This window comes from Polypterus senegalus, chromosome 7 (assembly GCF_016835505.1).
Source record: "Polypterus senegalus isolate Bchr_013 chromosome 7, ASM1683550v1, whole genome shotgun sequence".
Lineage (NCBI taxonomy): Eukaryota > Metazoa > Chordata > Cladistia > Polypteriformes > Polypteridae > Polypterus > Polypterus senegalus.
The window spans coordinates 163007716-163032626 of NC_053160.1; the positions used below are offsets into that span (position 1 = coordinate 163007716).

At 40.0% G+C, this 24911-nt stretch overlaps 1 protein-coding gene across 1 annotated transcript; it reads right to left on the minus strand.

The window, feature by feature from the left end:
- Positions 1-225: 225 nt before the first annotated feature.
- Positions 226-24911, minus strand: nfil3 (nuclear factor, interleukin 3 regulated). Its single transcript, XM_039759473.1, has 2 exons — positions 24727-24911; positions 226-2048 (listed from the first exon to the last, which is right to left on the minus strand). Exon 2 carries the CDS (start codon positions 1855-1857, stop codon positions 433-435), a length of 1425 nt encoding a protein of 474 aa, XP_039615407.1. The 5' UTR covers positions 1858-2048; positions 24727-24911; the 3' UTR covers positions 226-432.

The following is a 24911-nucleotide window of genomic DNA, read 5'->3' on the forward strand; positions in this document are numbered from 1 at the left end:
GGTTCTGACCCTACTTGAAATAAAACAACTGAGTTTGCTTTGCACTTGTGAATTTAAACTCAGTTACTCGCTTTAAGTAAAGGGCATCCATGCTGATTTGAATGATTCTCACCATAGTGGCAAACACTGAATCTTTTACAGTCAAAAACCAAACCACCACCAGAAACAATACAAGATATTTGTTGAACATTTTGTTTTACATTTATTTTAAATGAAAAATCTGCACATTTTACAACAAAACAAAGATTATTTGAACATTTTTGACATGTTTTCAGACAAAAAAAGTTGCTTCAAATGTACAGCTGGAATCATGATGACACAAATTAGACAATCTGAGGGCTAAAGACGATATCCAATAAAAATGTCTTCTTGACACACATCTCGGACAAAGCAGTGATGTGACAAGTAAAGTGCCACTGGTCACCCAGGGCCTTATTTTGTGTAACACTCGTTAGACAATGGGCTGTGATCAGCAGTGCTTCTGCTGGAGTCCAAAGCAGACGTGTGCTGCTTTACTAGAAGTCTTTTCAAGGAAGCAACGTCTGCTGACAAATCAGTGATACCCTGCTTTAAAAACAAGTTCTCATGCTGGGAGTCACTGCAGTTATCGCCGTTTACGTGAACGGTTCCTGGACTGGTCAGTGTCATCGGACAGTAGGCAGTAAGTTTTGTTTTACAGCTACTCTGACTTGTTTCTGTGTGGTCTTTGTTGTGCCAATGCTGTGAACCATGAGACCAGTCCTGTATACTGGACACCTGAACGGACAACGGACTAAGAGAAGACTGCACCAGATTTGCAGAATTACTTTTTTCTACCTCGTAGCTGCTTTTTGTGGACATATCAATTGGAGAAGGAAGCTTCCCTGAGGAATCATAGTCAGGATCTATCGCCTCTACTTTGATCTGGATGGCTTTTGCTTTGATCCTCAACTTGTGAGGCAAGGCAGAGGAATTTGCATCAGGGACCTTGACAGTGGTGGTGACCACATTCTTTGATTCCACGGGTGATGGTATAGGACCTTTGGGGACCTGCTGCTCATCTTCTCCATCAGAGCTTTTTCCCACAGTGCCTTCATCTGCCTCTGAGCTTCTTGGAGAGTTGCTGGATGATCTGATCATTGGCAAGGTGGGAGATGGCTGTGAGTAGCCTCCGGAAAATGTGTTCCCCATGTAGTTTCGATACAAGTCATAAGGGCTGTTCTCATCTCTTGCCTCTTGTGAGTAGGTGCTATTTTCTACATGTTCCTGCTTCACAGTTTCTGGGGATCTGCAGCTGCTTTGAGGAGGGCTTTCCTGGGCTAGACAGGAGTTTTCTGACATATCTGATAAGGAGCTGTGCGGAGAGTGCTTAATGACGGAGATGCAGCTGCTGCTAAGCAAAGCTGACTCAGGGTCACCTGAAAATGAACTTCTGCTGGTATTAGATGAAGCAAAATCCTGAAAGAAAGCTGTTGTTGAACTGGAGAGTTTCTGAACCTCTTGGGCATAGGCAGCTGAGCTTACCAGTCCAAACTTGAGTTTCAGAGAAAGCAGCTCAGCTTTTAAAGTTGCATTCTCCTCCCCCAAAGCCAAGAGTTTGCTCTCCAAGACCATATCATTTATCCTGCGTTTTTCCCGTGATCGCTTGGCAGCCTCATTATTCTTCCTTCTTTTTTCCCAGTACTGATCATCTTTCTTTTCATCCGGAATGAATTCACGTTTCCTACGACAACTTGAGTTTTTCTGTTTGAACGATGGGTTGGAGAGTTCAGTAGTCCTGAGATCTCCATTCAAACCCAGTAAGGCAGCAGTTGACACAAGCACACTGTTTCCATTGTACGACTCAGAAGATGACTCTTCCTCCTTGATTGCCTGCATTTTTGTGTAATTTACTGCAATTTCCTGTTCTTTGTAAATCCTTAAAAGAGCTTCACAGTGTGTTCATGTTCACCTGCTTCACTTCATTTTATAAAACAAAAGGTAGTCTGATGATGCTTCTAATCATCTTAGAATCTGGCATGTCCTCAGAACAGTCATCTCTTCTTTCTGTCGTGCAGCTTCAAGTAAACCTGTATGTGTGAAAAAAACAAATAAACATTCAGAAAATTTAGGATACAAGTACTGAACTGAACAATTTATATATTAACTGACAAATTTACCTAAAGCATTTTCCATGCGTTTTATGACTAAAATGAACAGTTTTCATGATGCCAACAAAATGCTTACATTTTAGGTGACGTTAAATTAATTTAGTTATTGCTCCTGAGAGACAGGAAACCCCAATTATAATGGTTGAACGTTTCAGCTTCAGTAATTTCAGAAATCAGTTTCAGAATTTGGACAAGAAACACACACTTACAGAGAGATAAACTTCATTAGAAAGAAGGAACAAAAAGCTGTGAAGACAAAAAGCTGTGAAGTGCTCATGTACTCTACTCAGGTAGGACTTGCCATGCCCTTTAGCAACAGACATAAACCTTGTGAAATCTGTAATAAAAGTAGCTTGGACCGTCAACAGTGCAAATAAGGATGTGAGCATGGGATACATGGAAGTATCTACTGCAACACTGGACAACATTGAGACTGCTTCCTGAGCACTTCTGGAAATAAATAAGGATTTAGGCCTGCTGATTACAAAAAAAACAATTCGCAATTTACGTGATTTCCTCTCATAAAACTAGAAGTATATATATATATATATATATATATATATATGGACACCTTAAGTATTATATATATATATATATACTGTATATATATATATATTTTCTTATATAATACACTACCATGGCTGTCCATTTGTCTGTCCAGGATTTTTAATCACCTGTAGCTCGCAAACCGTTTGACCTATTGACCTGAAATTTGGTACACATATACTATAACTTAATCAGTTTTAACACGAAAAGATGCCGATGAAAGAAGAGAAGCAGCGGGCCACTAGGGTGGAGAAAAGAAGAGCTGCTCAGGAAGCAGTAAGTGCATCAACCTCTGAGCAAACGAATGCTAAACGTACAGAGAAAGAGGATGAAAACCAGGAATGTTCAAGTCAAGTGTATTCACTGCACGTTATCGTCCATTTATAAACGTCTACGCATGGAAGTGTATGTGTATGTCTGTCCTGGAAGTGAGAGGTGGAGTTGGGTTAAGGGCTCCACCTCCGAGGATACACAAGCGAAGCCAGCACATCAGCAAAACGAAACCTCCGAAGAAAGAGTCACTTGCTTAGTGGCTAATACAGAAGCGAGACGAGCACATTGGCAAAACGGTATCCTTTTTACTTTTCTTCCCATCGCTAATACAGAAGCAAGGTGAGCAAAAGGAAACCTCAGAAGAAAGACTGTCGCTTAGCTGCTAATGCACAAGCGATGTGAGCACGTCGGCAACACAAAACCTCCTAGTAGAGAGACGCCCACAGTAGTTCCTTTCAATTACCTGACATGTCTACATTTCAATTTGTTTTCTAACAATTTTAATAGTTTCGAGGACCCCGTGCTTTTTACAGCATGGGCTTACAGAGCTAGTATGTATATATATATATATATATATATATTTTTTACACAGTACAACAATTACAACTGAAACATCTGTGGTGATCTAAAAGAGGTGAACATACTAGGAATGTCGCTCGGATACACAAATACTGCACTTGGGACAGCCACACTAAACAGTCTAATTACATTAAAAAGAACTGAACACTCTGTAAGTTCTATGAGTGACACATAAACCACTTGTTGATCCAAAAACAATCTTCATATAAAACTTGGACTGATGAAAAATGTAATGAAAACGATGAACAGGGAAGGTGAAGGATTTCAATATTTGAGACAGATGTTTCCATGAAAGACTGATGCCAAGATTAAGAAAGTCATTTTTGTTGGTGCACGAAGCAGTATGACAGGAGGACATCATACAGAAGGCATTCAAAACTGTTTTGGAGATTTGGCAACTACAGAGCAACAAACTCTGTCCAGCTGGCTGACAACATGCTTCAAGCATACAAAGCCATGAAGTGCAACATATTGATAAAGATTTATTTTCTGCATTTACAGTTTTGATTGCTTCCCTGCCGATCTTGATGAAGTCAGGGATGAAAGATTTCACCAGGACATTTCAATGATGGAAAGGCTGCATGAGGGCAAGTGGAATCTATCAGTGCTAGAAGTGGGACACTGAAATGAGAATGCTATTCTGATTTCTCACATTTCTCTAGCGACCTGGTTTTGCATTGTCATATATTCTAATATATGTTTAAAAACATATGTTGTAACACAAACACTGACTTAATCAGATTTAACGCCAAAACATGCCGACGAAAGACAAGAAGAAGCGGGTCGCTAAGTTGAGAAAAGAAGAGCAGCTCAGGAAACAGCAAGTGCATCAACCTCTGAGCAAACGAATGATAAACGCACAGAGAAAGAGGATGAAAACTAGGAATGCTCACGTCAAGTGTATTCACTTTATTGTGTATTCACAATATTGTGCAGTGCACAGTTACTGGTAAGGACAATAATTAATAAGTTAATCAATCAGTCATTTACTTTCAAATTATTTAATGTCACTGCAGGAAAATTAAATATTTTTATTATAGGGTTTAAATGGTCCTTACTGTTACATGTAACGTGTACAGTGGAATTCTTCTTGCTTCCTTATGTCATCACTCTCTGGTGTCAAGATGAGTTTACAAAACTATGTACAGTCTCTAAGTGGAACCATTTTGTTTTATTGCTCAAGTTCAGACACTCATCACTGGTACTGAAAGATCCATTAAAGGTGCTGGTATAAAATACTCTGAGAATCTTTAGAAATGCCAATTTTTAAAACGGTTTCAACACAGAACACAGAGTTTTAGCTTCGACAGAACATCCCCTCTAACCGATTGGTGCAATACAGGATAATTTACTTGCAATAATTTCACATAAATGTGACATGATGTATCATCTGTCTGACTTCAACAAACAAGTATTGCTCAGTTACTGACAAGGTCAGATTGCATAAGGAGTTCTGCTCCATTTATTTCTTTATTGTCTGCACAAGTAGTAATGACAATATAAACGGGGCATTAACAGTACATCATCAGTGGTATCTTCTGCATTATCATTTGGAGCAATCATTTACTGTTGTCATTTACACCTCTTCTCCCAAAATAGCTGCTGCTATAGTGTGTATGTAGGGCTACAAGAGAAGATTTGGGTTGGGAGTGCCACAGGGCAAGGGAGCTGAAGTGAACTCCTGAACATTTACATTCAAAAGCGCCATATTAGGGTCACACACTGAGTGAGGACTCAGATTAAGCCAGCAACCTTGTGCTGTACCACACAGCAGCAGGCCAAATTATGATGGCGGATCAGTCTCGTTTCTCCTGCCAACAAATAACTTCAAAGTCCTCTGTGCATAAACAGCACAAAATCGATGTGAATTACAGTCTCTTTTAGAATTCTCTTTTAAAATGCTATTCTAAGATATGTGAGGTAAAGAAGACAGAAGTTTTTGTGGGATGTTATACTCGCTAATAATGATGCCAGAGAGTGGAGATGTGTTGATTAGCAGAAACAAGTAATATTTTCATTGTACTCTGTACACAAAATGAACCTATAAAGTGAACTGCACCGGAGGTTTCAGATCTTCAAACAAAACCTTATATTAGATAAAAAATGTAAAAGTGAACAAATTACACACTTTTTTTGATACATATTGCTTTTATTTATTTATAGTGAGATCTAGTGTAGCAAAAACCACAACCAGACACTTGCTACAGTCACTCTTCAGTGTCTACATCGCAGTGCTGCAATTCTGGTCTGCTCCTTGTCCATGCATTATTATTTGCCTCTCGACCCAACACCTCAATGTGAATGACATCTGGACTTGGACCAAGTCCTTCAAAGAAGTGGCGTGCACCTTTATGTGTGTTGGTTACATTTATTTTGCTACATGACCAAGCTCAGCATCATTTTCAGGATCAATGATAAATGACCTGGCAGATAAGTACTACACAAACATGTTAAAACAGATGGTAAGGGTCAAAAGTGAAAATATATCAATGAGTAAAGGCTATAAGAGAATAGACCAACAAAACAATCTTAACACTTTCAAACAATACAGAACTGCACCTCAACAAAATAGAAACTCAAGTGCCAGACTCATCATTTACCTCTGCATTATACATCAGACAAACACTGTCATGCAGTAATTCTCCCCTACACCCCTCACTCAAATTAACCTAATACCCCCAACTTTGGGCTTTACCCACAGTTTTAACATTTTTCCTTTACTATCTGCAATGTAAATTTGATTATAACATTAAACTGCTCTCTTACGTTTGCTGGAAGTTACAGTTAGTCCCCAGGTTATGGACATCCGACCTACGACTTACGAACGGGGCCGCAGCTGCGCATGCGCCTCAGTAACTGCCACTCTGTCATCTTCGGCCTGGGGACTTTGCAAGCAGTAGCTGGACGGAGACTGGAGGGGAGCAATTTCGCTGCTCGCGTAGTGTAATGTCCCTTGGGTGGCTCCCGGTGGCAAGCATTTTCACTGCCCGCCCACCACACACGCCTGCCCCGTTCGTTCTCGGTTGGCGGCTGGTAATGCTGCAAGTGGTGACCTGGTTGTGGCTGAACGGACGCCATTGAGGGTGAACAGGGGGTATCATTGTAGTGGATCTGTTGAATGGGGGCGGTGGTGGGCGATTCAATACCCGCATTTGGCCATACCGTCTTCGTTTTCGGTTAGCGGGCGCTGCAGGCAGCATACTGTAGTGGAGGTGACTGTGTGGTGGGTGGGTGATGAACAGCCCCTCGCTGCCCCCATTCATTCTCAATAACAAGCCTGCTTGTACTGTTACACATAGCAGGAAGTTGTCTCTTGTCAGTACATCAGACGTGTTGACGATGTCTGCCGTCCTGCTGTGATAGCGTGTACAGTGCTGTGCAGAAGAGCTCATCTAACATTTTCTCTTCACCCTTCAAGAATGTCTCTGAAACACAAATCTTATGCAAGTGCTGGTGATACAGTAAAGAAGAGAAAAACCATCACCATTGAAAATAAAGTAGAAATAATAAAAAGGTCAGAGAGAGGTGAAACTCTATCTTTCATTGGCAGCGCACTTGGTTACAGTCGGTCAACAATAGCATTTATTAAATTTATGTACCTGTTCCGACTTACATACAAATTCAACTTAAGTACATACCTACAGTCCCTTGTCTTGTATGTAACCCGGGGGACTGCCTGTATTTAGCTCCTGATGTAGCAAAGCATCTCCAAACCAGACAACAAACAATGTATATATGACTGTCCGATTACAGAGTAGCTTTTTCCATTTATAATGGAGCTGTGCTGACTCAGAGGAAGACAGTAAGAATTCTTTAATGAAAAGGATCCAGAGGTGAAGCATAGACAAAAAAAAAATCAAGCTGACATTATTACCAAAGTCTAACCGATCTGCCATCAAGTTCAAAATATCAATTAAAACTCAAAGACCTTAACACCAAAAACAAATCTTAGTGGCTCCTGCTCCCTGCCCATAAGACGTACTATTAATGTTCAAGTGCATAATGAATACCAATTTAATTCAGCTACACTCGGGTTCAAATTCTTTTCAAACCAATTTCTCTGTGCCTGTTATGTTACAACAGAGCTTAATCTACTGTGTTGTCAATCAATCTTTATTGGTTCCCAATATTATTTTCCCTGGTCAAACTGGGAAATGCCTTCAGAACAAGGCTGATTCTACCAGAGTGGTCCAGGAAGCAACCATGGAGGTCTTTTTTTTATCAGCTACAAGTTCCATCCATCCATCTATTATCCAACCTGCTATATCCTAACACAGGGTCACGGGGGTCTGCTGGAGCCAATCCCAGCCAACACAGGGCACAAGGCAGAAACAAACCCTGGGCAGGGCGCCAGCCCACTACAGGGCACACACAGACATGGGGAGAAAGAACATGCAAACTCCATGCAGGGAGGAACCCAGGTCTCCTAACTGCGAGGCAGCAACGCTACCACTGCGCCACCGTGGTGCCTCATCTACAAGTTAAACAGTAAATAGATTAAATAAATTATGGACACATTTATTTATTAATTTATCTTTTTGTAACTGGAGGTCCACACCGTTTCATGAATATGACTACCAAAAGCTGCCTGATTACAGATACTGAGCATATGCATGAAATTAAATGTAATTTTATACAGTACACATGTCAGTGGACATGGTGAGCAAACCTGATGTTAATATTCATTTATCTGAGCATTCCTTTGTGGCAAATCAAACTAAAAGGCTATCATATTTACTTCATTTAATGAAACCTCGAGTTCATCAGGAATTCATTGCTGACCACACTCAAGAGCACAGTCCATGTAAACATTTACCACAGGTCAGTGCTCAAAGTGAAACCATATTACTGATGGTACTCTGTATAGTCAGCATCTTGCTCTTCCTTACCTTTTGTTATTACTTTTATATGACACAGTGGTCAAGCTTCTAACCTGTAGACCTGAGCGCTGTGATACACCAACATTTGATCAAGGAGCTTTGTTTGGGGTTGCCACGATGCAATAATTTTCAATCGAGGAAACATAGCGACGTTCAATTGAAGAACAGATAGCAAGTCCCTCATGAATCTACAATATAATAACATTCAGTCAAAAAGCAGGGGCAGGGGAGGTTCCCCCTTGAAATTTCAAGTGCCAAAATAACATTCTATCAAAGAGGGAGGGGGGCCTTGAAACTTTGACCGCTACTGGTATTCTGTAACGGTACTCACCAGTACTGTAAGAAATGCTGCTGGTACTCTAAGTAGAAACAGAGATGACGGTCTGCCTATGAGTACTGGCCCACCTCAAGGACTGCCATGGATGAACTGCCTATGCAGCATGTTTGACTTATTTTGCTAAACAGGATAAGTTTTCAATATTAGTCAAACTGAGACTCACTAGAAATAGGGTCATCTTGTGAGCTAGAATAAAGACATGCATTTCAGCCTAAAAATATGAAAGGTGGAAAGGCAAAGTGAAATGTCAGAGATTGTACTTAATGATGCCAGATTTTCAAAGAATTTAAAAAGGCATGTATTCTGTTTAGGCTGTTTAATACACTACGGGGCACAGTGACAATCTGCTATGCTTCACTAACACTACACCCCTACCTAAGATGCATTCCTGACTTTTAGCCAGAGTGTTCATCAATGTCAACTTGGTCCCCTTCTAAAAGCATAAAAGACACAACACAAAAAGACAACCTCTGGTGTCTTTTATCCCATTTTATAAAGCTTTGGGATTTTGTCCTCCAATTGTCTATGTCTATTATGTCTTTTCCAATGGAATCACACACTGCCATGCACGTTACACTAGGCGCTTCATTCATGTAGGCATCCTGTATCAATGAACTCAACCTCACGTGTGTGAATACAAGTTGTCACAATAACAGACCACAGACATCAAAAAGGTTTGGGGCAGCCACCCGTGTATTATACCTTGGCAGCAAATGGGTATTTTTGGTTGAGCTGTTCACAGGTTGGAGTCCAAAACAGAACCGATTTAAAAGTGCAAATATGGTGGCTTTAACGGCTGGGACAGGAAGTGACTTCAATGGGGCCGGAAAGTGCCGTCTTTAATAGCGCCAAAACCGGTAAGTGACATCATCAATAGCGTGGGTACCGGAAGTGATGTCATTAAAGGCGTCAGTACCAGAAGTGATGACATCAATGGTGCAGAAACCTAGCGGGATTTCCCGTGAATGGTCTGAAGAGGATTGAGAAAGAAAGTCAGTGCAGCTCGCCACCCCCTGGTGTGGTGCGGTACTACTATTATATACTATTTTGCTGCGTGTGTGACAACGTAAACATATGACCTTCGACAACCCTCTCCAGCAAGTACTCCAGGCACTTTGTTCATGGGCCTTCCTACAAAAAATTTAATGGCTTCATTATCCTGCTTTCTCTATTTAAAAGCAATACAAAATGTCAGTATTACTTCTCGTGCATGAGGGCAAGTATGGCCTCTGCATTACTCCACGGCCCACACATGCTTAGGGTTTGCACAACTGTGCAGCTGTGTAGCCGTTTTCTTACCCAAGCAGCAATTGCACCACCTCATAATACAAAAGGTAAGTACTGCAGAACTATTTACAAAGTTAAGATTAACTTATAAATAGTTGCGCATAAATCAAAGCAATCTAACCCTGTGACATGGCTCATCAACAGCAGTCGCAGGTGCCATTGAATAGTCGTATTCCATTGCGAAGGGGCCTGCTGTGTTGTTTTTGATTAGTGCAGATTGTCTGTCACACATTAACTCTGAGACAGGTGGTTGCCCTTTTAAGAGCTGATTCCGGTATCAGTATGACACCAAAGTTGTTCCAGCTACCGTAAAAATACAGAACATCACTCTTAAGGCAGAGTATGAACTTTAACGTGCTGGCTACAGATATTAGGGCCGCCATGGTGTATAAAAATGTGGTTCTTTCATCTCTTGTTTAATTGGATCCATTTTCTTCCCTTTCTTTCATCAGTCTGATAACTGTTGAAACTGAGACAAGTATGTTTTAATTTAGAATTTGAACAGAGATGGGCACTATAAAAGCTATTGGTTCATGTTTCTGCCATTCTTTAGGGTAAGTGGAAGACAGTTTACCCATCAAAGATGCTTCCAGGAAGAAAAAAATGTAGTGTGACAAGGATTCATTGCAGGAAATGCTCTATGAAACTGTGGGGTTCAGAGTTGCCACTCACGGTCCCATAAAGCCCTCAATCTAAAGGTCTGCCTCTGTGGGACGTGTAAAGCCAATTCTGAAAGTGTCACATCATCTCCATTAGAGTTGTTACACAAGTTAGTGGCATAGAAAAGCTGAGTGAAAGTCCTAACAAGTGTATCAAAGTTCAGGGGATTATGTCGAAAAATCAAACTTGTTGGTTATATTGGGGTTTCCCTTAGTAGGTCAGGCTCAAAACAATTGGATCAACCATTGTATGTTCCTCTAAAAACTAAATACACCAAAATTGCTACATGTCATCAGTACTTTGCAAAGCACTAGTGAATCAAATTTGAAAGACAAGAGAGTGAAAATAGCCAAATGTTGTGTCATATTCACTGATTTAGTTGTGCAATTTTTATTAGTTATGTTTATTCCAACCTCTTTACTTTCACTCAACTTACTGAGCTGGCACTGATAGCACATGCTTTTAATACCAGCAGAATAAAAACCTCATCACGAATACAGCAGAGATTCCTTCATTTATATACACACACACTGTCTTTCTTATTATTTTCCTTTTAATTCCCCCCCCCAAGTTCAAAGATGCACTCTGACTTAAAGTGCCGCCTGATCAGTAAAAGCCACTCATCCCATACTTGGACCGCAGATATGAGGCTCTTAGCCTTGACATACTACATTACAGAACTGATAGACGCAATTTATAGCTGTGCCACGTAATCAGAGTTAGCAAGTTTTTGTAATCTCTTCTTAAAATAACAAAAATGCCAACACTGAAATATTTCATGTTTCTTACTTTAAACAAAGCCAGAACTCCTATTGTGACTTATTGATCCCATTTTCTTTAATACTTTATTACTTCTTGTTAACAGTGTACTGTCTGCTTAGAAAAAGCCAACATAATGCCATGTCAAATACTCCTTGCAGTGTGAACTAATACGGACATACTGTAGATTCAACTGAAATACTACAAACTCACAAATTGTTCTCTACAGCTATACTTATACAGTTCATGTAAAGTGATGTGGCAAGAGGTTTACTGTTAAAAAAAATGTTAATAAATAAGAGCATATAGTTTAGTTGATTACCACTGTGATAACTTATTTATTGTGTTTTTGAAGCTTTTACAGTATCTACCAAGACCTTTGACTATCATATTTATCTATATAATTTAACAAGCCTCCATCCACTTCTCAAGTCCACATTTTCACTTTAGGGTTACAGAGAACTGAAAGATGTCAGTCCCTTGTGAGACACGCTTGAGCAAAATCTGACTAATTTAGAGACACCAATCAACCCAGCAGTGTATGAGTGCGGTGGAAAAGGAAACTGAAGCGCGTGGACACAGGTGAGGGGATGACAGGCACAGTCCAGACAGATCAGACCAAGAATCACAACCAGACTCCTCGAGTCTCCATTACAGCCTAAAACATATACCTGTAAGATCTAACTATAATTTCAGCTTCTCTAATGGCAGTCAGTGCAGTCCTATGGCTAAAGTGTCATGCTTTCATTCACATGTGTTACAGATTCAGTTCTCACTTTGACTTAGTGAGGAATCCTTAGCAACCACATAAGAGGTGGCCGTTCAATGTACAGTACCTGTTTCTGACTGTGCAGATGACATGAAGGCAGACCATTGATTTTAACAGAGTGGGAGATGATCAGGACAGAAATTGTGGTCAGAAAACATACCAGATAACGAAGCCAAAAATCAGAAGTCAAGTAAGACAAAAAATGGTCTTTTGTTCTGTGTTAGTTTTGAAAGACACTACAATAAAATAGTACGTAAAAAGCCATCTAGAATTTTGGACAGTTACCACTGCCGTTTTAAATACAGTCGAGCTGTTGAAGTCAGGCGGGACAATTTCAATAAACACGGGCCGGCAACCCACTGTCACATCTAAGCAATCACGACATAAACACAGGAATTCAAGATGGTGTTGTGGCATAAGCTCAAATCAAAACAAAACAAAAAAAAAATGGTCTAAGAAAAATGAAACAGAAATCTTTGTAGTTTAAGGTCTGCCTAAAGATTATTTCAAGTGTAGGGTGAATGGAGGGTAAACTTAATAAAACCAAACTCCAAAACACAGATTGATGATGTCAGAACACACTCATGCAAACCATATCAACTGAAAATCGCCCATTACTTAACCTACATGATGTTGGGAAGGGCATGGGGAGAACATGTGGAAACTCCACACAGGAGGTACCTTCTCAGGGAATCAAGTCTGCGCTCCTCGAGCTGTTAAGGCAGCAGCACTAACCCTCCCACTAACGGTTTCATTCGATTAAAAACTCTATGGTTAGGACATAAGTAGTTCAGTTGTTAAGTGCTGCTATAAATAAGGTATTGTATATATATTGCATATTATGGTATACAGTATATAAACTATTGTATATGTCCAAAGGTATGTAAACAGAACATCCCTCCAAATGATTGAGTTCAGATGTTTCAGCCATACCTATCGTTAGAACAGAGCACAAAGCCATTGACAAACACTAGAAGTTGAATGGGTCATACTGAAAAGCTCAGTAACTTTAAACATGGAACTTTTGTAGAATGCCACCTTTGCCACAGGACAGATTGTGACATTTCTGCCCCCCTGGACAAGCCTCAGTCAACTATAAGTGCCATTATTGTGAAATGGAAATGTCTAGGATCAACAACACCTCAGCAACAAAATGGCAGACCACATAAATTCACAGAGCAGGGTTGCTGAATGCTGAAGCACATAATGTGTAAAAATTGCATGTCCTCTGCTGCATCAGTTACAACACCAGCACATGAACTGGGCATCAGGAGCTTCATAAAATGGGTTTCCATGATTGAACAGCTGCAACTAAGTCTAACATTACTACGTGCAATGTCAAGCGTCGGCTACAGCACACCACCATTGCACTCTGGAACAGTGGAAATGTATTTTCTGGAGCGATGAATAATGTTTCACTATCCAGAAGTCTGCTGGACGAGCCTGGGTTTGGTGGATGCCAGGAGAACGCTGCCTTACAGACTGTTTAGCGCCTACTTTAAAGTTTGGTGGAGGAGGGTTAATAGCTTAGGGCTGTTGTTCAGGATTTGGGGTGAGGCCTCTCAGTTCCAGTAAGGGGTATGTTTATGCTACAGCATATAAAGACATTTTATACAATTGTGTGCTACTAACTTTGTACTAACACTTTGGGGGTGGCTGTGTTCTGTTCTAGCTTGACTGTGCCCCTGTGCACAAAGTGAGCTCCATAAAGACATGGCGGAACTTGAGTGGCCTGCACAGAACCTTCAGCTCAACCATACTGAACACCTTTGGGATGAACTGAAACACCGACTGAGAAACCAGAGCTTCTGTTCCAACATCAGTACCTGACCTCACAAATTCTCTTTTGGCCAAATGGGCACAAAGTCCAACAGACACACTCCACAATTATGTGGAAAGCCAATGAAGTTACAGTGTTAATCAGTTAATCTGCATTTTATGCAGCACTACTGTATAGCAAAGTGCTTCAATGTGAATAAAGTACCAGGTTAAGGATCACACTGTGAAGAAAGTTAAATGACCAGTACCTAGTCACACTAGCATGGACAAGTGGCAGGCAGACTTGAAGCATTCACTGTTTTCTGCAAGCCCAGCTTGCCCACCATTTCAAAGCAATATCTATAAAAGCATGAAAGTAATGATATTGGCCCTTGTTCAGGCTACAGTTCAGTCTCCTTGTAACATTTTATCATGCTGATAAAAGAGATTCACATAATTTCATAAATGAACTGCAATCTACACTCCAAAAAATCCTTGCATTGAAATTAAACACATCCTCCCAGAGCACCGGAATTTCCAACCCAAGGATATCAAAGGCACCGCACTCAACAGCAAGTGCGTTCTTGAAAGTTAATCCTTCAAACTGACGTTTCCTCTTCAATCTACTAACTGAAAACCCTCTGACAGTACAGGAAGGAATAAGAGAGCAACGATAACAAATTTATAGCTTGTGTTTATCTTTATCACCGTGTTATAAACTTAAACAACTTACAAGCCGCATCAGATCACTTCAGGACATATTACATAAAATGAAATGTATACATGGCACCATAATCTGTACGTCAGTTGTGTGCCTCATTTAGCTACCCATTAGCTCATTCGTTTAATATCAAACTATATGAGTAATAAAGAAACACATGACTTGCTTCTTCCCACTTCTGACAGAATCATGGTTACTTATGAACCCAACTATTTTACATCACGCGGAAGAGATAAAGAACTGCAGTCTTTCCTAGCCTGAAAAGGTATGATTATGGGAAGACATAAAAAAAATGAATAGGTAACACTTAAAAGGTCAAAATTAACGAAACTTTTTTTTTTAAGATGTGACAATACTTTATCTGCGGTGGGCTGGCGCCCTGCCCGGGATTTGTTCCTGCCTTACGCCCTGTGCTGGCTGGGATTGGCTCCAGCAGACCCCCGTGACCCTGTAGTTAGGATATAGCAGGTTGGAAAATGACTGGCTGACTGACAATACTTTATACAGCAGAAGCATGTGCTCTTGTAGTACTTCCCGACATTTCCCGACATTCAACACAACAGCAAGGGATGCCAAAAAAAAAAAACAGAAATTGTGCCTACATTACACTGCACAACGAAGGATAAAGCTAAGGGGGGTAATGCAAAGTAAAAAAAAAAAAAAATCAAGTAATACCATGCAGCCCCTCTTAGATTACTGATGCCCTGTCTAACAGGTGGGATAGCTCAATTACGTACCCAACAAACAGTGCTAAATAAGCATGTGCTTCACCTGTCTCTCTCTCTTGATAGCCTGGCCTCTTTTCCTTCTTCCATTGAACCCTTGCCCCAACTTGTCTTATGACATTAAGCTTAGGGGGATATGGCTACCCTCACAGAGTCCACATCTCAAATGGCAACACAGTTCCATTCCTTAGTGTGGACAATGTGATGCCCTTTACCAGTCTGTAGGTGATTTGACCTCCTACCAGTCCTCCGTGTCTATATTTTCACTAATTTCTCTGTTTCCTTGCCTGCAGTTCTCTCACAATGTGTACAGCTTTCAAGCTGATTCATTTCTTCTAATAAGATAAAATGACAAACTGGTTGATGCCGTAAAGATTAAAAAAAAAAAAAGCATGAGTGTGCTACAAAAATTAAAAAAAATAAACATAAAACATGATCTATCATGAAACATGCAGATCTGCAGATAAACAAGAGATGTGGTTTTCTTTAGGTGTATTAATGGTAATGGACTTGAATGTGAACTGTGTGTAGTACCCCTTTACGAACACTACCCAGAATGCTGTTTTGTGCAGTTCAAACTGATTGGTGATACAATCAGAATAGGACTAGCTGTGCTACCCGCTGAAGTCAGGCTGAAATCTAAACAATCAACATAGGCCTTGGTTGCCCATTGGTATAATAATCCAACATGCTGCTTTGGGCATTTTGTGCTGTCTTACCATAGGCTTATGCACTCAATTCCTTACCCTCATGACAACCCCCTTTTTCCTTTTTGGAAAGAGATTTCCATTTACATCATTTCCCCTCTGTATCACTCATCAAACTAATCACTCCTATAGTCAAAATATTTTATCGGGAAAATGCAGTGGTGGTCACTACCGTATTAGCCTGGTTTAGAAACTCTAGCCTAGTCATGGATTCCTAACGTGCACGTTGATTTCCGTATTTTCACTCATCTATTACCCACCACAAGAAGTTATTAGCATTACAGCTGTACATCTTATTCACATGGCTCGAGCGGGTGCAAAAAAAACACTAACAAACCACTGTTGGCAGGCAACAGAATAAGGTGATAAGACTAATTGTCTTACTTTCAAATGCTTACTTGGTATTTTTGGTATCATTTTTAATTTTTCTTTATTCTTCATCTACATATTTGCCTATTTTTACATTTTTCTTCCTAACCTTACCAACTGGACAGACACACAGACACCTATCCTTTTACTGTATTAAATGCTTAGTGGTGACTGAATGAGCGAGTGAGTGAGTGAGCGAGGAGCTGTACATATTTTATCACTTCAGGACAGGTGAATACCTGCCATTGAATTCATTTTTGAGAAAAACAGCATTTTATTCGAACAGCCCATAGAAACTGACAGAGCTGGTGCTGTACAAAGGGTTAAAATGTACAGCAAGTTCAGCCACAATCTCTAAATTTTTTTTTTTTTTTTTAATTCTGTTGTGGTACATAAAACATGAGACATCAGGCAGATCAGCTTGTCTTCTGTCTGTGAAGCCAAAACACCCTTGTTCCTAATTCCTCATCGCTACATTCTATGCATTGTACTTTCTGCATGAGCATTCCTTGGTTGTCAGCTCTCGTGTACAAAGAGCCCACCCTGTGAGTAAGGACAAACTGGTAGCTACTGATGCTGCTATACTATGATTTGATTTGACTTTAAATAATTTTTCACACCAATCTTTGTTCTTTTTGATGTTTCTGGTTCTCATTTGGTGCAGTGGGCTGGTGCCCTGCCTGGGATTTGTTCCTGCCTTGCACTCTGTGTTGGCTGGGATTGGCTCCAGCAGACCCTCGTGACCCTGTAGTTAGGATATAGCAGGCTGGATAATGGATGGTTCTCATTTGGGGTTTTGTGTGGCACAGACTTCAATTCTGATATTTTTTTTTACTTTCAGTTTTGTTTTTTTTAGAGTGAAAATGTCTCCCAGACATTGCTGAGGCATTAGCCGTTGGTGTTATTATTCAGCTCTCATTCTTGGATTTTGAATTTTGGATTTTTGTAGGCTCTAATTGACCTTTTGATTCTTTTTTTGGACTCTCTTCTTGTTTAGGTAACTTGCTCTTTGGATTCTGTTTCTGGGTTGGGCGATTTTTCAAATTACCTCATTTTAAGGCAGCTTTCTGTATTTTTTTTCCTTCAGTCATTAATAAATAAACTTTATTAATAAGAACTCTGCTTTTGCTCAATAGCCCATGGATTTTCATAGTTCCCGTGGTCCATTGTATAGGAAATACTAACTCCGTATGACTTTTTGGGCCAGGCTTACTTTACTACATGCCTTAATAGAAGTTTTAATTCCTATTTTTTTTAACTGAAGCCATTTTGAACTTTATCAACCTCTGATTAGACCACTGGCATGGAGCAGCAAATGTGCTTCTCATAGTTTCTCTAACGTTGAACATCAAGGATGTTCTTATTGTTCTCTGAGGGGCAGTGACAATGAAATTATTTTAATTGACCAGAACATTCATTCTAACAAAGCATGAAGAGCTTTGTAAAACAAAGCAAATTAACACTTGAAAACCTGAAGGGACACCATACAAATGTGCCAAGGCCAAAAACTGAGCAATGCGACTATGAGGTAGTCCTGCTAACCACTTTCACACAGCTGACTAAAAGACAAAACAGTGGACTTCTGAGACAGAATCACACCTTGAACCCAGACTCACCCACTGTGAATAATTTGTGATGGAGTGCCTTGAGTTACTAAAAAACTGATTAATTTCAAACAAAATTAGTATATAAAATCCTTTAGTTTAAAATTGAAACCTCTTTGTTCTTTCTCAAATTTTATTAGACATAACCTGGAAAATCTGCTTAACTTGCCCTCTGCTTTTGTCAGTGGTAGCATGGTTGTCCTGGTATTTCTCTGCATGCACTTGTAAATTTAAAGTTACCTTAAAGAAACATATGTTTACATCACTTCTGGTAATATCTGAAGTTATAGCATGTTAAATGTAAAACACTGAAAAACAAATCAAAACTATCAAAAACAAATCAACAAAGTGTAAAAAAGTTGACTTTTACATTGCACTCTAAATTGCCCATTTACAGTAATGGCAGTGGTTTGGCCAGAGCCGCTGTATGGCCCAGTGATGTCTCTTTAACACCGGGCCCCCTGTAGTTTCCCACAAGCTTGAGAGTGAAGGGCAGCGACAGCAGAGAACACAGAAACAATAAAACTTCCAGAGGATGATGACCAGTATAAAAGGTGTGAGGTGGCAGTATCTATTATACACATTCTGTAGATACAAGCATAAAAATAAGTATACATTATTGTTTCATTTGGCTGGCAAATATAGCATATTCATGAATACACTGAACTGTAAATCTAAAATGTAAAGTTTTTATTCAGCGACTGTATGTGTACACAACAAAAACATGAAATTTATACCCTCACTTGCAGCCACAGATAAAAGAAAAAAGTCAATTTGTTTAAAATAAATTGCAAAATCTTTATCATTTCACCACAATAATTGACAGATAAAATGTAATATTAAAAGAAGAAAAATGGCCAATTCAATCCTCCAGTGGTCCCAGTGTGATACTGGGCAATTAACCAAATCATTTATTTTATGAACAGAGAGAGGACATGTGTTAGAATAACTTGATTTAATATTTTCCCCTAGTACATTTTTGGTTGGGTTTCATTAGGAAATTTGGTTTACCTCAATAAGTCTAGATCAATCTGGCCTAACTGCCAAAACAAACGACTATAAAACACAAGGTTGCCAGTCCAACGTTCAATGTCCATCATTAACTTTATGCAAACCTAAGCAAAACACATTACCTGCCAATACAAATAATCTGGCCATACTTGTAACGTGCCATGACATCGTGTTCATCACACAAAAGGTGTAGATGCAGGTAGCAAGTTCTTTAAACTAGAAGGCTTGCGATGCTTACCAAATCAGTGAAATCTGAACCTGAACTTTACCTGCAGGTCCTCCAGATTTCACAATAAAGAAACAGTTACTCTATACATTTGATTTCTAATATGCTTTTGATAGAAATGTCAACCAATGTACATTTGAAACATTCTACATTTTTAAAGGCTCAGTATTAGATTCAAGAATAAATTAATGGCTATATTCTAACCTGACAGTGAGACTGTTCGAAAATCTTCGGGTTTACTACGCAAAAATGCCAGTAATCCTATTCAGAAACCACGGCAACTCCTTCAAAGAGAATCGCTTAGCGATTTATAAATTCAGTATTCCTTACCCATTTGTTATCTGTGATATTAATTCATTCTATCACATCAAGTCACTAAAGTATCAAGGCAACAAAAAATAAATGTTTAGACAAAAATTCAGTCATGCAGTAAAACGCACAATCTTTTCAGGGCACGGTTTTTTTTTGTTATGCCTCATCATCAGTGCTGTTTGAACAAAGCTAAAAATCTGTTCAACAAGACGGCTGTTGACGTCATTTGGCAATTACAACCAATCACGCAGGAACATGTGCCATATAAACCCGCCCCTTAGATGTTTCGCTTGTGTTGTTGAGATGCGCATGCGAAGGAGATAAAGCTACATAGAATGTTTTGCAAGAACCCGACTTCTCTTTGGAAGTAGATATGCAAAGATACAAAAATAAGAGTCGTAAATATTCCACACAAAACAAAGCAGCATCACCTTTTTGATTAAGGTGCCGTTAAAAAATAAATTGTAACAAGGCTCACGTTTTTGCTCCTAGTCTGTGCATCAGGACGGAACAATTAATAGGCGTCTTTTATTGAATACACCCAGCAGCAGCCCGATTATCTTCTGTCTACGAATCCTCAATTCATTTCACCTCATTACACCCCCAGTTTAATACACTAATGGAATAAGCAGCGCCAATTTCACCCTTAGCACTAGCTGTCAAAAGAAATTGGACTTCTTTTTTTAAACATATTGACAGATGAATCCTACTGTTGAAGTATTTCACAGGACACAAAGCCTTCTCCACATTTGCCTATGAAACATAACCATTGTGCACGATTCATAAATTTTCAACGTGCCTACTTCACGTTCAGGTTCGCACCCGTCTTAAACTCACTGCAGTAGAATTTGGTTTAAGACTAGGCGCACACGATTTTTAAAATACAAATTAGGATAGCAATACCGACATATGCCTGATCGCAATAACGTGTTTTGTCTCCACACTTCACATCACCTACGCGTCAGTAAACGCTCATCTGTTCAGCAACACAAAAAGATGCTGCGTCTCTTCACGGAGTGTCCATCGATCGGGTTAGCATGGTGGCCCATACAGCGCCGTTTAACAAGGTTCAAGCAGCAGTAAGGATCTGCTTTACAAATTCCACTAGTTGTTCAAGTGGGGTGAGGGTTGGAGTTTACACACTTAGAATATTGGACTAGCCTTTGGATGAAATGGATGGAGGAAAACAGGAAAACAAAAGTAAAATATGCTTGCGATCAATAACAATCTTTAATGTTCACGATTTTATTAATGCTTGTTTTCTAGCAAACAGCCTTCAGGCGTCGAAATCCACTCCGATATAAATATAGACAAGGCAGGAATCGTCCCTGGACATGATATTCACCTCACTATAAACAGTCCGAAATGATCGGAAATTTACAAAGAAAAATGAATTTGAGCACTGGAAACCGCTTGCTTAAATATTCTGGGTAAAAACAGCAAAACATTATCTAGTATTGTTTTACTATTTTTGACAAAATAAAAAAAAACATTCGTCAAGCTCCTTCTCCAGAATGTTCTCCAATTGACGCCTTGAGCAATGAGTCACCCCACCCTGGATCTCGCTGTTCTTTTTTTATTAATCTACTGCATGAATTCCATAATTCCTTGAACTCGAACGATTCTTAAGTTCGCCGACACAATGTCTTTGACAAATGGACTTGAAATAAATGTGAATGGACCGGAGCCACGCGAGCTGAGGTATCAAGCCTCACAAAAAGCACCCGCGTAGACAACACAGGCGGACTACCTCTGGTGCTCAGTGTGTCCACAAAGCCGTCAGTCTTTTACTCATATGTAAGTGACAAGAGAAACAACGTGCAGGTCACAGTCGAGCGTATAATGTCCAGCTATTCATCACACCGACATTTTAAAATACATCAGTCGGTCCTTAAACTGCAAACTGGTCTATAAATATACATGCATATTATACTTTACGAATTGATCGTTTTCGAAATTGTGCATGTCTTTATTAGACAGTTGTGGAACTGCACGATGCCCACGCGCATTTCTTTAGACAAGCTGAGTAAATAAACAAACTAATAGCAAACTTTCAAGGGAATTTGATCTGTTTTTGTAAAGTATAGTGCGTGGATGAAATGACAAGAGCGGTTCTCGAAAACGATGTCAACAGAAAACAAAAAAAAAAAAAAAACCCAATAACACACAGGTGCAATATACAGTTGTAAAAACGGTAATACACCGAGTAATACAGTAATACACTGAGTGCCAAAAATCCTTTATGTGATTTTTCATTATAATTATAACAGCATTGTTTGTTAATGCATTTCAACATTTCAGACACTATTGGTTACATTTCTTTTGTTTTTCCAATTAAACCGCAAGCAAGTGACTTGCTGATTACAGGTAAGTCACTGCAAATCAATTCTCGGAAATGGCATGGCAAAGACCTAATATATTTTAGACTTTTCATGACATAATTGTATCATATCTATTCACAGTGATACATTAGCTATAATGATTTCACTTATTCAATAGTTGTCCGCAGGGAGCTGGAGTCTTTCCCAGTAGGAGTCTATTGTAAGGTCATTTACGCACATGAATAAACCTACTCTGGGGTAATTCAATTTGGGGTGTGTGAGGAGAAACGGAGCAATTCAAAGAATGAAAACGTACACACGTCAACAGTCAGCGTGTATAATTGTAATTCGGTTCTACCCACTGCGTCACTGTACCATCTTAGTTTTTATTTGTATGGCAGACATGTGGACGACAAGAGTGCTACAAGTGGAAATGCACCGATTTATGAAGATGAAAAAAACATTTAGAATTTATCCAGGCGATTAACTTTGCATTCTAAAGTTATCGTGTAAATCAATAGCTATAGTCTGGAGTTTATTCACACATTTTAACAATATGTTCTTTGATAAGTACATAACTGGATTTTGTGCGCTCCATGAATTTATATTGGTCTGTCAATATTATTTTAAATATTCAGGCAAGCCATTAATGAATCACTGAATCATGGACGAAACCAGTAGAATACCCTGATTTACACCAGACCAGTTTAGAATGATCAGATAACTTAACCTGACCCAGTCTGGGATGTGAAGGAAGATGGTGATACAAAATAAAGGCATCGCGAATTCGAGTACAATTTGCCACAGAGATGGATCATTTGGCGCTTGACTTTTTGCTAATTATAACTAACATTGTGTGTGGATGTATCCATTATAAAGTGGTAATGTATTACACATACACGTTTTTTTCCTAGTTAACTTGTGAGTTTGCATCGTACTTTCGCAGATCTGGGTATTTAACGTTTGATAGAGGTCTGCCTTTAAGAATAAACGCACTTTGTGACTCGCGCCCATCCGGGTATGGAAAACGGAACTAGCCGCCTCAACTTACCAACTTTTATCGCAATGTAGTAATCAGTAAACAAGTTATAAATAAGGGTGCAATTTGTATTCCGCTCAACTAAGTGATGTGTGTTTTTAACTCGACACACGATGACTAAGTAAGTGGTAAAGCCATTACATTAACTGCGTTTGAACTTTTTATCTCGCTGCGCACGATTGCCTTTGTGGGCCGCGCGGTGCAAGGACTGACACGGCGCAGATTTCCCTGTCCGGACTGATTAATACGACACGTTGCCGCTGCGTCTCTTGCGACAGAGTGCTGACGAGAGCTGTGGAGACGTGACAGGGCGCAGCGAGCCGATCAGTTCTGTTGTACGTACTCGCGCAGTGACTGCCCTAGCATCCGTGGCTATGTAGAACAAAGGAATGCCGCAGCAGCTAACCTAGCACACTGGCTTGCTCCACCCCCGTAAGGAGCCCATCCGACAGTCGGGCCGACGGACGAAAGGTCTGCAGAAACTTTATTCCTCGAAAGCGTTTTCTTCTAAAGCCACGTTTGTAGACCACACCCCAACCCTAGGGAGATATCTTGTTTCGATCAATATTGCTCTTGGGGGTCGTGTTGTCTAACAAATGCGGTGGGCAGATAAGACAGAAGCTGCGCCCCCTTTGTAAACTGGTCTCAGGACGTGCATCAGAATGCGACGCAACAATGTTGCTGTCGCGTCCAATTCCCACTCGGAAACAGACAGAAAGACACGCCGTACATGCTAATTATAACGGCGATCTGTGACACACAAAGGAACACGTTTTCTGTTTTTTTCAGATGCATGGATCAATATATACCGTGGAATAAAAGACGGGACACTCGAATGAGGCTTCTAAATGATAAAAGGCACATTAAACATTTTATAAAATCAACACCACCTTGCATTGCACGTTCACCATTCGAACGTAGTAGTATGCTACTATGAATAATACAACATCCTTAAAACAACCTTGCCAACAACACAATAGAAGGCGGCATACTGCCTTGTGTGAAGTCAGCCCTTTGCTCCAGTTTCCTTCTTTGTGTCAGGATTATAAAATCGCGTAATCAGCCCACCTTCACCCCCCTTCTTTCCAGGCGACTGCCAGCAAATTCTGTGGTTGCATTATGCAACATTTCCAGGAACTATTATGTGATCCGCAATGTGCCCTCTGCGTAACCGTAGATGAGATCGGGAAATGTTTAAAAAAGTTAAATAATCGTGGCTAACTGAAAGACCGAGTCGCCCCCCACACAAGTGACGCGCCCGCTCCTATCTGCTATTCTTAATTACCAGGAGGTTTCTGCCGATTACAAACCGAATGGACAGACTTTGCAATGCCATTGTCAAGAGCACCCACATCCAACCTTCCATGCTTACATGCGCACATTTGTTGTTGCCCCTAGCCAACAGCACTTGCCAAGCTGATCTTATTCTCAAATCGTGGCCGCGGCTTAACATGCTTGATTTTCTGGGTCACTATGTCAGTAACAACAGTGCATGCAGTACAATCGGATGCGCCCATGCCACCCGACCACCCGCTGAGCTTTATAGTCTTGAAGAAAATTACGTTGCAATGCCTAAAAACTACATGTCTCAACAAACTACTGCAGTGTAACTGTTTACCTTAAGGTGACGATTCTCCGTCACAATATGTAACATGCAAATTACAATTACATTTAAAAATAAGGTACATAGAAACACACTCGTAACACCATTTACCTTTACGTCACTGAAGACATACTCAGTAAGTCATTGTGGACAAGGGTTTGTAAGGCCAAAGTGGCAAAAACTTAGTTTCCAAAGGGTAAAAAATCCATATGTATTAAAGTCAAGCAACTGCTCTCTCCAAAGCTTTCTCCTCCTGGAGTCTGTCTGCTCCCCAGATCTGTGTTAGTAGGTCAGTA